The sequence below is a fragment of the Pseudonaja textilis genome, chromosome 12 (assembly GCF_049901715.1).
Source record: "Pseudonaja textilis isolate UNSWEBS1 chromosome 12, rPseTex1.2, whole genome shotgun sequence".
NCBI classification, from domain to species: domain Eukaryota; kingdom Metazoa; phylum Chordata; class Lepidosauria; order Squamata; family Elapidae; genus Pseudonaja; species Pseudonaja textilis.
The window spans coordinates 17,328,729-17,341,949 of record NC_142001.1 but is presented as its reverse complement, the minus strand read 5'-3'; the positions used below and the strand labels follow the sequence as shown (position 1 = coordinate 17,341,949).

Sequence of the window (13,221 nt, the reverse complement as noted above, 5' to 3'; positions counted from 1 at the left end):
GAGTGCCACCGAAGTTAAGTTGGTATTTATTGGCACGCCGCCCATGGGAAGGCCAGGAATTGAGAGGGAAGGGCGCAAAGAATTGGGATGTTCTGACTCAGCTGCCCAAACACAACAAACCCTGAACTCAAAGATTCCTTCATTAGGAGCGCCTGCACCCCCCATAAAAGGTTTCTCTCTCAGCGCAGGCTAACAAATCCATCCAGCAGGGAGTTGAATAGTTCTCTGCCACACCTATTCATCTCCGCCCCCTGCCTTTTACCCCCAGAGTGAGGGTGGGGCTTTGCTAGCAGCGGTGGCTCTTCTGTACCAGGGACCGGCCCATAGATTTCCACTGCTCTCCTCTCCTCTGCCTTCTGTGCACCTGCACATCAGGCACTGGACCCAGCTCTTCCTCCTCTTCCTCATCAACAACCTCCAGACCTGGGGGCTGTTGACTCTCCCCCTGAGGGCTGACGGACGGCCCAGGCTCCGCCTCTGTCTGTCTCTCTCTGCCAGTTCCATTCCTCTTCCTCCTTGGAGCTCCCAGGTTGCCTTGCATGCTGACCCTGACTCCCAATGGCCCCTCCTCCTCTGATTGGTGCCCATATTTTCTTGAGATTTCTCAAGAGAGAGCGAACCACCAAACCACTTACCACCAAGGAAAGGAAATGCACTGAAAGGTATCACAGGTACAACAAGAAGAGAGAGGTTTGCAACGCAATCTATAAATGATTGTGTAGAGATAATCCTCAGCTTACAACTGCGAGGGAGCCCAAAATTTCTGCTGCTAAGCGAGACCGTTGGTGAGTTTTGCCCCATTTGATGAGCTTCCTTGCCACCGCTGTTAAGACGATCACTGCCGTTGTTAAGTTAGGAACCCGTTTGTTAAGTGAATCTGGCTTTCCCGAGAACTTTGCTCGTCAGAAGGTCAGATAAAAGGAGATCACATGACCCGGGGACACTGGGACCGTCATAGATGTGAATCGGTTGCCAACCATCTGAATTTTGATCACATGATCAAAATAGGATGCTGCAATGGTCGTAAGTGTGAAAAACGGGCATAAGTCACGATTTTCAGTGCCATTGTAGCTTCAAATGTTGATTGGAAAAAAAGCAATTGATGAACACTACTCACACAAATGACTCTTGCAACGTTCCCACAATCATGTGGATTAACATTGGGGCACTTGGGAACCAGCATTTATTGACAAGGTTTGCTTGAGGCCACACAGCGGCCATTTTTTAACAGATTTACAAAGCTGGAAGGGACCTTGTAGGTCATCTAGCCCAACCCCCTGCCCAAGAGGGAGACCCTACACCATTTCTGACAAATGGCAGTCCAGTCTCTTCTTGAAAGCCTCCAGCAATGAAGCTCCCACAACTTCTGAAGGCAACTTCTGTTCCAAGGGTTGATTGCTCTCACAGTTGTCCCCGATGGGTTCTGAATAGTCAAGGCCAATGGGAGAGGCCAGATTTGTTTAATGGCCACACGATCCACTTAACAACCTCATGGATTAGTTTAATAATCATGGCCAAAAAAAATTGGGCATTTCACCACCTCACTTAACAATGGAAATTCTGCTCCCAATTGTGCTCGTAAGTCAAGGGATACCTACAATCTTCACAGGGATGCAACGTTCTGGCTTCCCCTCCTTCTCCTCCTATTCTCATTTGTTTTTTTAAAAAAAAGCTTATTCTCCTAACCAGGATGCTCTGAACTTTGACAGTCAACCATGAGGTGAACAGAAGGATGATGCACCATCCTGACCTTTGGCATTGACGCCTGTTCAGATCGGACGTTCCTTCTGCCATTCGTGTCCATTTAGCAAAACTGTAAACAAGGATGGCGGGAAGGAAGGAAAGCGGATGGCATTTGTCTAGCAAATTGCAGAATGTTGAAAAGGTCAGAAAATTTGCAGAAGGAGGCTGTCCTATAATTTACAGTGGCTAAGAGCCGTTCCCATCCTCATCACTCATTTGCGGGACCAGAACAGAACATTAAAGTCCATGTGTGAATCAGAGGTGGTATTGAGCAGGTCCTGACCAGTTCTGGAGAACCGGTAGTGGAAATTTTGAGTAGTTCAGAGAACCGGCAAATAATTTTTCAAATTTCAAAGTATTCCAAGGCACTCAGGAAGGGGAAAATGAAAAAGAAATCTGTTGCGCACTTGGAAACTTTTTCATCCTAGTTTTTTTTTTCCTTCCATACGATTAACCGTCAAGAGTTGCTGATAGTTCCCAGCGGCTTAGACATATTGTCTTGCTTATATACACAGACAGGGGCTAAGATTTTCCTAGAATCACAAATCCAGACACTGTTCAAAACTGCAACAGCTAAAACAAACAAGGGGAGCAAACCATATTTTTCAGCACAACATCTCATAGGTTGGGTCTGCACTTCAGTCAAGATTCAATCTGCCAATCCAGACAGCACACTCGGTTTATGTAAAGCTGAAACCTATGTATGATTTTTTATCTTCTCGGGGTTAACATTATTTTCAATCTTATCAAAACCCTGGAAAACAGATATAATTTATCAAAGCGTCCGCATGCCATCTCCTTTGCAAATTCTACCCCTTCTAAACACTCAAAAGTAAAAACAAGTACAAAAATAAGAACAGATTCTTGTCTTTGTCTAATAGGATTGTTTTCATCTTTGTCATCTTGTAACTGAAAAAGAGATTGTGCTTTTTAGCATCCGAGCTTGAAGCCTGAAATTAGGTTATGGATGTGCATGGATTGATAGAAAAGCTTAGTTGTACATTTATTCTACATATATATCAGGAGGCAGATCTATGGAAACGGACTTTGTTCACAGCGAAATGGGGCTTATTCACCTCAGAAGAGAGGTGGAAGGGACCTTAAAATACATAGCATATTTTCTTGAAATATCATTAAACACAAGTTGCAAGCATAGGTTAAGGACAGTGCGAGCTACAAATGGATAGATTAACACTTAAAATTAAAGAGAAGGAAGAAACTGAATATTTTTTTAACATGGGATTTATTTTACCAACGACTAACTGATAGAAACAGAAGTTAGAAATTTAAAAGCATAAGAGAATGATTTATTATATAGGGAAGGACTTATAAAATGGATAAGCAAAGATTATTATGATTATGTGATCATTATTAATATTATGGATCATTGTTATTATTATCATTATTATTTCTCAAAATTAACTATACCCAGATAACACACTGTTTATGTAGTCATTGTTTTTTATGATGATGATAATAATAATAGTAATAATCATCATCATCAGTGTGAGCTGTCTTGTATTTAAATATCTTCAAATCCCATAAGTAAATCCTAAGAGTTGTAACTCTTAGTCACTTCCAAACAAGAAATCTCTACTTGTTCTCACTGTTAAGAAGTAACGACAAAAGACTCTCTTACACTAATTGGTTTAATCTACTCTTAAAACTATTTAATCGAAGATCTATCAGGGAGCAGAGACCAAATTGTTTCATCCAGTTTCAGGTATCTGTGCTGAACTGAACTGAAAAATTGTTCACTTGGAATTCACTCTTTTAAAAATAAAATAAAAACAAAATTCATTATGTGTCAATTTTTGCAAATGTGTCTCGAAACTGTCTGAATGCAAAGGCTAGATTTGTGCAAACAATAGTAATCCTGCAGGCTTAACTCGTTTCTCATTTACAAAAATGGCTTGTAAACAAAACGGAAAATAAACACACACACACAAAAGATGTTATCTTTGGCTGTCGTGTGCACACTGATGAAAAATATGGCAGGTCTGCAAAATTCAGAAACTGGAAAAAAAAAAACCTGAGGAGGCGAGCAACCTCACACTTTGCGGAAACACATTCTTTAAGTGGTACTTAAAGAAAGAGGAATTCCACCCAACTAGTGTCACCTAGAATGACTCATATTCTATTAGTAAGTCCTCAACTTACTGTCAACTCATAAAATATTTCTATGGTCTGTTTAGAGTTGCCAACAGAAAGGGAGGGGGCAGCAGTGCGGCAGCTTGCAAACCAAAAGTGCATTCCATAAATGTTTTCAAAGATAGTAACAAGTTGACTGAAGTTTCTGCCGCACAAAATTCTAACTGGAGAGTATGATTGATGACTCTTGGCTATGGATGTGTCCCATTGGAGAATATGAATTATGATATATCCAGGCAATGCCGCATCTTTTAACTCCCAATAAATCTTTTTGGAGTTTGGCTAGAGAATCATGATTTAAATGGGGGTTGAGTGTCGGAATCCTGACACTTACAACAGTTCGCTTAGTGACTGCTTAAAGTTACAATGGCACTGAACAAAGCGACTTATGACCGTTTATATACTTGCAATGGTTGCACAGCATCCCCTAGGTCATGGGATCAAAATTCTGATGTGTGGCATCTGACTTGTATTTATAACTTAACAACTGCAGTGATTAACTGAACAATAATGGCAAGAAAGGCTGTAAAATGAGGCAAAGTTCAACTACCTAGGTTAGAAAGAGGAATTTTGGGTTCAGTTGTGTTCGTAAGTCAAGGACTACTTGTACAGAAATGGGCAGAAAGACTTCTGTTTCCTACACATCGTGCATAATGTTATAAATACAGTCCCAATCTCCCCTGTTACATTGCATTTATCAACATTTCTCTCATGTAACCTAAAAAGCGGTTGTTTCATTGCAACGTTTCAAGAGCTAATGCATCGATCTTTGGATCCATCCATCCATCCATCATGTCCTTGGATGAACCTCAGACAATTAGCCCCATTCTCCAATCCTATGCAAATCCCCCCCACCCTTTGAAACCAGGATTGGGAGAACCCCTCTCCCCCATTGCAAATGAGAAAGTAACATATTGATTCGTGTATAGTAAAACCGTCTTTCTCCAAAAAGACGATTTTGAAAAGAAGCCCTGTCAACGTTTTTCAGCGCATGCGATCAAATTAAGCCCCACTCACAAAATTAGCCCTAATTAAGCCCCAGGTGTGCAGGGGGTTCAGCAAGGCACACAAGTAAAAAAAAATAAGCTAGGGTGGGGATGGGGGTGGATTGAGCTGCCCTACTTACCAGGCCTCGTACACCCCGACTCCTGCCTCACCTTCTTCTGCAGCCTCTTGCGGCCACTCATACACATTGCCCCAGCCGGATCGATCCAGAGCTCTATTATTGCCTGCAGAGGGCTTTCAAGAAGGCATCTGAAGGTAAAATGGAGGCAATGCGTGCAAGTGGTGGCAAGTGGCCGCAAAAGACATGGGCCGTCAGCGGGCTCCTGCTGGGCAGGGCTGTTGGTGTTCTGACCAAGGCTTCCTGAGACCATAATTAAGCACACGCTTAGTTAAAACAACTCTCGTTTTATTTCAGTGCTGGGAATTATGTTCATTCCCAGCCTGTGATGAGTCACAAACAGTCCCTTGAGATAAGCACCCACCTTTCTCTCCTTTGAATTGCTGCCAACAACTAAAGTGCCAAGTGAACTGGAAAAAAACAACCAAAGTATAAAGTCCACACAGAGCTTCAAGGTTTAATCTGAACAGAGCGAACGACTTTGCTTCCTGCAAAGGTTTCTCTACCTTTGCACTTCCTTTATATCTTAGGGGAGGGCAATTAACTCCAAGCCTTACTCCTGAGTCACCCCTTTTGTCTTAGCTGCTCTTGCCTTCTGGCAGCTCTGTGCAAGTGCACACTGGGAACAGGCTCCCCTTGTTCCTCTGCCATGCTGCTGCCAGACTCTGGAGGCTCCGGAGTCAGCACCCCACTCCCAGATGGTCCTGGCCCCATCTCTGCATCAGATGCAGGACTCTCACCTGAGTCCTCTCCAGACTCCCTAACTGGTCCCCGTTCTTCCCCACTGTCCGCTTCCGCTTCCATCTGCACAGGTAGCTGGCAAACCACAACTGCCGCAAGATGAGTCAATAATTAGAACCCTCCAAAAAGAAGCCCTAGGCATTTTTTCAAGGCTCAAAAGAAAATAAGACCTGGTCTTCTTTTTGGAGAAACATGGGTATCAGCCACAGTTCGGTCTGGTTTCATTTCTCAGAAAAGAACTTACCCAACTGGACTTCGAGAAGACTTGTCTGATTCTCTACTGGATACAACGGCTGAGGTGGTCTGTTGGTGACTAAAGCTAGAAGGGAAAAAAAAGAGAGAGAGAAAGGAATAGGGAAAATTAAAAGAATAATCTGGTTCTGGAGACAATGAATGTTCTGCAAAGGATTTACAAACCTGGAGAGCCACACCCATTTAAAAAAAGAACCATTGGTAACATTCTGGAGTTATACTCTGCTAGCTTTGGAGTTATACTGAACTCCCTTTTTATGACCTGCAGAACCTAAATTTGGGGTAGAGTCAGGATGAGTGAATGGAGCTGAGCATTTACTGGCTGAATGCAATGCAGGGTTCACAGCGAGTATTTTTTCTTTGCAACCTGAGAGAGAAATATCTGTTGCTACCTAGGATTGAACCCTCAACCTTCTGAGTGGGAAGCGAGTGTCTTCACCACTAGGCCACCCCAATACACCTTAGGAATAATACTGATGATGGCACCAAAAGCAACAATCACAATCACAATTATATTTTACATAAGTGGATCCTTGATACAGCTAACGATGATGAAGTATATCAGTTCAATTGAAAAAATAAAAAATACGAGAGTCCCAAAGGTGCTTTCTCCAAAAGGCAACAAGACTTCCTGGTTTTTTTTTTCCTTGAAAACATTTTGCTTCACATCCAAGAAGCTTCTTTAGTTCAGAACTGAAAAAGCTTCCTGGATGCGAAGTGAAACAGTTTCAAGGGGAAAAAAATCAAGACATTCCAGTTCTTTTTTGGGGAAAAAAAGTCCCTTTGGGAGAAGCATGACATGGATGATGAAAAATCAAAATAGATGAGAGGGAGAAAGAAATAGAAAAAGGAAGAGAGAGAGAGAGAGAGAGAGGAAAGGGGGGAGAAAGAAAGAGGGGAAGAGAGAAAGAGTAAGATAGAGAAAGAGAAAGAAAGAAAGAGAAAGAGAGAGAAAAAGACAAACACAGAGAAAGAAAAAGAGGAAAAAGAAAAAGAGAGAAAAAGAAGAAAGAGAAAGAAAAAGAAAGAAAAAGAAAGAGAAAGAGAGAGAGAAAAGGAGAAAGAAAAGCGAAAGCCAGAGAAAGAAAAATAAAAAGAGAGAAAGAGAAAAAAGGAGAGAGAGAAAGAGAAAGAAAGAGAAAGAGAAAGCAAAATAAAAAGAGAGAAAGAGAAAGAAAGAGAGAGAAATGTTCTCCACCGCACCTCGTGCGTACCTGCTAAGCCTCTCGTTGCTTATACGCACCTTTTTATCTAAGCTATACGGGGAATTCTATTTAGAAGACCGTGGCAGCCTCACACACCTCTTCCAAGCCCAAGATGAAACAACTGACCCCGATGAAACATCGGGGCCACCCATGCAATTAAATTACTTTTGGATTAGCTTGGAATAGAAAGTTGCTGGCAGGTGAAAACAAGAATAATCAATGCTTTTCACTAATGCACTTGGAATGCCATTAAGAGGGAACAGGAAGGCCTGCCAATCATCGCCTTGTCTCTACTGAGAATTTTCCAAAGCGGACGGGTGGATTCGTACACAAGTCTTAAAGCCCAATTCACTTAAATAGACACCGATGATGGCAAGTGGAGAGATCAATTGGAAAGGACGCTGCTGGCATGATTTGAAATCAGCCTTGATCAGACAGAGAGCACAGGGCGGGCGGAGAGCTAACGAAGAGCGAAAAAAAATGCTTCTCGTTGGCGGAGAATGATTATTTTCAACAGTTTCCAGAGGGTAAGAAAGACACAACGGATGTCCCCAATCCAGGCCCCGTGGAACCATCCCGCTCCGACCTAGCTTCCCAAACATGACAAACCCTCTGTATTTAAATCAATGATTCCTTTATTAGCAGCGTCAGCAGCCCTGGCAAAATTTTTCTCTCTCTCTCTCACCCCAGGCTAACAAGTCTGTCCGGCAGGGAGTTGAATAGGTCTCTGCCACACCCATTCATCTCTGCCCCCTGCCTTTTATCCCCAGAGCTAGGGTGGGGCTTTGGTAGCAGCGGTGGCTTTTTCGTCCCAGGGACCGGCCCATAGATTTCCACTGCTCTCCTCTCCTCTGCTTTCTGAACATCCATGTGTTAGGCACTGGGCCCAGCAGTTCCTCCTCTTCCTCATCAGCCACCTCCAGACCTGGGGGCTGTTGACTCTCCATTTGAGGGCTGATGGACAGCTCAGGCTCTCTCTCTCTCTCTCTCTTCCTCTCCCTCTCTCTCTCTCTCTCTCTCTCTCTGCCAGCTCCATTCCCTCTTCCCCCTCAGAGCTCCCAGGGTGCCCTGAGGCTGACCCTGACTCCCCCGCCTCCTCCTCTGATTCAGTTGCTGGAGGCGCCAGAGGCCAACAGGCCACAAACCCTCCTGGAGACCCAGATCCAATGGAAAAGCAAGGAACTCTTCTGTATTTCCATCATTATCAACATTTTGATGAGGATCGTTCAGCCTCTGGTCCAGGCTAAAATGAAGTTGGGCACTTTGGATGGATAAGTTGTAGTTTGGCCTGCTTTTTGGAAGCCAACCGTTATTTTTGTTTGTGCACGAGGCCCTCGTGGGAATGGTCTGAAAAATGGAGAAACCAGCGGTGGGATTCGAAACGTTTTACCACTGGTTCGGTGGGCGTGGCTCGGTGGGCATGCTTTGTGCACATGCACACACTTTGCGTAGGTGCAGAGGCATTCCAACTCACCTCCTGTACAATGAAAACCAGGTATCCTTCTCTAACTAGGTGCCGGAAAACTAGGTGTATCCCTAACTAGATACCAGAAAACCTCTACGCATCAGAATTGTGCTACAATTCCCTTCTCCTTTGAAAGAACATTTGCCACACAAATTCTCTTTTTTTTTTTTCCTCCCCTTCTGAGGATAAGCAGCACACAAATATTTTCATTTTGCTTTCGCTGATTTCCTTAATAAGAAAACGAGAAGGAAACGATGCACGCCTTTCCCCACAACAGCAAAATTCATATGCAGTTATCAGGAATATCTGAGCGCATTTGAGAAATTCAGAACCAGCAAATTCATAATAGATGTTTGCCTTCCTGCTTGCAATAGGGAACCTTCCTCAGTTGACAGGAAAGAGAGAGAGAGAGAGAGATAAAAGAGCCTGACAGGTAAAAACATAATATGAAACCAAGGAAGAGCACAGCCCTGAGAGTACATATTATCGAACATTGTAAATTCAGGATTTGAGCAAAAATATATATATCTCCTTGCGATGTGTATTTTATCCTGATCTCATCCAGGACTTTCAATTACAATTTTGATGATTGAGACCAAAATGCTTTCAGGATTCAGGTGGTTTTACCTCCTCTGCCTTGAGATGGGAAGCTGATAACCCAAAGGCTGAAATAATAGCTTCAAGAAACAGTTAAAAGCGGAGGAATTTCCAATAAACGACGGCCGGTAATGGAAAGAAGTGGATTTTTCATTTCCCCCAGAACTACGGAGAGTTTTTGATGTCCTCTGCTCTGGATGAGGCCAGGCAGGGCCTGTAATAGTTTTAACTTCTAATGGTTGGAAGGTACAATCGATAGAAGAAGGAGTGTATTCCTCCAATTCTTTCTCTCGAAGAAGGTTGATGCGCACTTTCTATTAGAGCGGTTCAGTTTTATAGCATATCTAAGAATCCAAACTTAGAGAGCCAGTTTGGTCTTGGGGTTAAGGCAGCAGGCTAGAAACCAGGGGATTGTGAATTCTAGTCCCATCTTAAGCATGAAAGCCAACTGGGTGACTTTGGGCCAATCACCAGGAGATGGTGAATTCTAGTCCCACCTTAGGCATGAAAGCCGGCTGGGTGACTTTGGGCCAATCACCAGGGGACTTGGAGTTCTAATCCCGCCTTAGGCAAGAAAGCTGGCTGGGTGACTTTGGGCCAATCACCAGGGGACTGGGAGTTCTAGTCCTGCCTTAGGCATGAAAGCCAGCTGGGTGACTTTGGGCCAATCACCAGGAGATGGTGAATTCTAGTCCCACCTTAGGCATGAAAGCCGGCTGGGTGACTTCGGGCCAATCACCAGGGGACTGGGAGTTCTAGTCCCACCTTAGGCATGAAAGCCAGCTGGTTTGGAAGCTCATACTGCAGGCTAACTCTGTTGACTGCCACCAGTTCAATTGTCACTTGCTCCAGGTTGACTCAGCCTTCCATCCTTCCAAGGTCAGTAAAATGAGGACCTAGATTGTTGGGGGCAATATGCTGATTCTGTAAACCACTTAGAGCAGGGGTCTCCAACCGTGGCAACTTTAAAACTTGTGGACTTCAACTCCCAGAATTCCTCAGCCAGCTGGCTGAGGAATTCTGGGAGTTGAAGTGCATAAGTCTTAAAGTTACCAAGGTTGGAGACCTCTGACTTAGAGAGAGGGCTGTAAAGCACTGTGAAGCAGCATATAAGTCTAGGTGCTTATTGCTTCTGCTATCTCCTTCCCAATTTTCCCAATTCTGATTAAAGAATGGCAGAATGTACAGGACTTGGATCCAGGCAGGAAAGAGTTATCTTCCAAAATTTTAATTCTAATCACCATTCCACTTATAGCCAATGGGCAGGGGAGGGAGAAACAGCAATGCAATAGTGAGAGAAAATGAAGAAAAATACTTTTGTTGATGAAAATACTGCACAAAAAGTACATTAAGGGGAAATTGTTTGCAGAAACTGGGTCTGCTAGACACATTTGCTAAATATATATATATATATATATATTTGGGGGAGTATAACAATACTCAACAGTTTTAGGAAAAACTCAAACGTGTGCAGAAATGAGATAAAAAAAAAATGAACTTACAAATAGAAAAAGGGGAAAGCCAAGAGCATCCAAATCGGAAAGATTTAGAAAACAGAAGGAATTGAAACAGGCAAATGTGCCAAAACAGGAAATGAAGAGGAACCAAAAATTAAGAGTTTCACTCAGTTGAAAATCACCTCTAGCTCCTTCTACCTGTTTCATTTTTGCAGGTCAGGGACAGAAAATTAAATTGCATTTCTATTACTGCTTCCATAATAATAATCGGTGAGAATATAACCTTTAATACATAAGAGATAAATCTATTGTTATTACCCATCAATGGGAACTTTGGTACTGAAAATGTCATGGAAAGAATATCGAATGAAGGTTTGTTTGTTTGTTTATATCCTGCCTTTATTAGTTTTACAAACAACTTAATATGGCAAACATATGCAACACACCTTGGTCCGATTTTCCCCACAACAACCCTGCAAGGTGAATTGGGCTGAGAAAGAAGGACTGGCCCAATGTCACCCACTTGGCTTTCATACCTAAGGCAGGACTAGAACACCCAGTCTCCTAGTGATGAACATCTTTTTTATAGTGTGGTGACCAATGTTTGTTTGTTTAACAATGGTGTGTTGAACAACAGTGTGATTCACTTAACAAACTAGTTAAGCATAATGAGACTTAGTTCATCATTCATAAGCCACAAAAAACCTAGCCAAGATTAATATTAGCTATGCTGAGCATGTTTCTTTAACGCAGCTGCTTCATCTTTAACTAAGCTGGTTAACCATAATGAGACTTGGCTCATTATTCACAAGCCAGAAAAAAATCTAACCAAGATTAGCTACACTGGATGTGTTTTATTAACACAGCTGCTTCATCTTGAACTAAGCTGGATAAGCATGAGACTTGGCTCATTGTTCATAAGCCACAAAAAAAACTAACCAAGATTAATATTAGCTATGCCAAACATGACTCATTAATGCAGCTGCTTCATCTTTAACTAAGCTGGTTAAGCATGAGACTTGACTCATTGTTCATAAGCCACAAAAAAACTAACCAAGATTAATATTAGCTATGCCAAACATGACTCATTAATGCAGCTGCTTCATCTTTAACTAAGCTGGTTAAGCATGAGACTTGACTCATTGTTCATAAGCCACAAAAAAACTAACCAAGATTACTACTAGCTATGCTGAACCTGTTTCATTAATGCCGCTGCTTCATCTTCAACTAAGGTGGTTAAGCATCATGAAACTTGACTCACTGCTCATGAAAATAGCCATGTTTCTTTCTCACCTTCATGACAAAAAAATGGTGTTTCCTTCAGCCATTTATCTGAATGACTCTGATGAAGATAAAACGCTACCGAGAAGACGAACAATCCTGAAAATACAAGGAGATGACAAGAACGCTATTTAAAAGCCGACAGTGTGTTAGTCAGCTTAAAGCGGCGCCATCGTGAATGAGAAATAAATATAAGTATATTGGAGCATTGTTGCATATTTGAGTGATCTGATAGCAATTTGGCATTCTGGAGATTGAGCTGCCTTCCCTGCAAACTAGCACAGCAATATCAGCCTGACAAAGTGATTACGCCGGCATCTGACATTTGATAGAGCCCAAATAAAGTCGCTAGAACGCAAGTCCTGTCAGAGGATAAATGTATTCGGCTTTGAAAATAAACATCTCGCACTCCTTTTCTATAAAGTGCTTCGGCGTTCAGCTGGGAGCAAGGGAGACCTCATTATCCCATGACAAAGTTCTGTTCCATTTGAAATTATTTATTCAAGAAGCAAATCCATCATTTGTCTGCAACAACTTGAGAACGGAACGGTTTCTGGCATTGGATTCACAGCTATGGCAAACGTTAACTTGACATTATATTCCTGGGGGGCGTTCCTTTGTCTTGTGGGCAGGGGGCAGCTGGTGTGGGCCGATTTTTTGAACAACGATGTAAATAAAACTTACTGCAGCAAAATCCTCCATCTTTGGAGCAGACACGACCCCTTGTTCTAAGCACAGGTAGTCCTTGGCTTCAAAACATTTGTTTAGCGACTGTTCACAGTTGCAACGGCACTGATGAAGTGACTTACGACTGGTCCTTGAGCTCATGACCATTGCAACATCCAGCCACTGTCGTGTGATCAAAATTCGAGCCGTTGGCCACCAGCATGGATTTATAACGTTTGCAGAGTTTGATCTGAGTGGAGGAAACCAGTTTCCATTTTTATCCACTCCCCAGAAAGAGGTTGAATGAGATGGCTCTCCAGCTTTTTCTTAAATGTAAGCAGTATGCACACCATCCATGGCACCGAATTTGGTGGCTCCAGGTCATTGGAGGACTGAGGTCCGAATCTAATGTTTAGGGCTTACTCCACCCCACTTTAATTTTCTCTCCCCTTTCCTGGTTTCTATTGCACTTTGCTAGGTGATGCATTCTTTCCCCAAGGTCATCTTTGAGCTTCTCCCCAAAAGCCTTCCATATCTGTA

The 13,221-nt window shown here is 42.7% G+C and overlaps 1 protein-coding gene across 1 annotated transcript in view; it reads right to left on the bottom strand.

Moving 5' to 3' along the window:
* IL1RAPL2 (interleukin 1 receptor accessory protein like 2) overlaps positions 1-13,221 on the bottom strand; it is a 321,249-nt gene that overhangs the window by 75,617 nt on the left and 232,411 nt on the right. Inside the window, exon 6 of the mRNA XM_087941140.1 lies at positions 6,003-6,077. Coding sequence (XP_087797266.1) covers positions 6,003-6,077 — 75 coding nt within the window. The remainder of the gene's footprint in view (positions 1-6,002; positions 6,078-13,221) is intronic.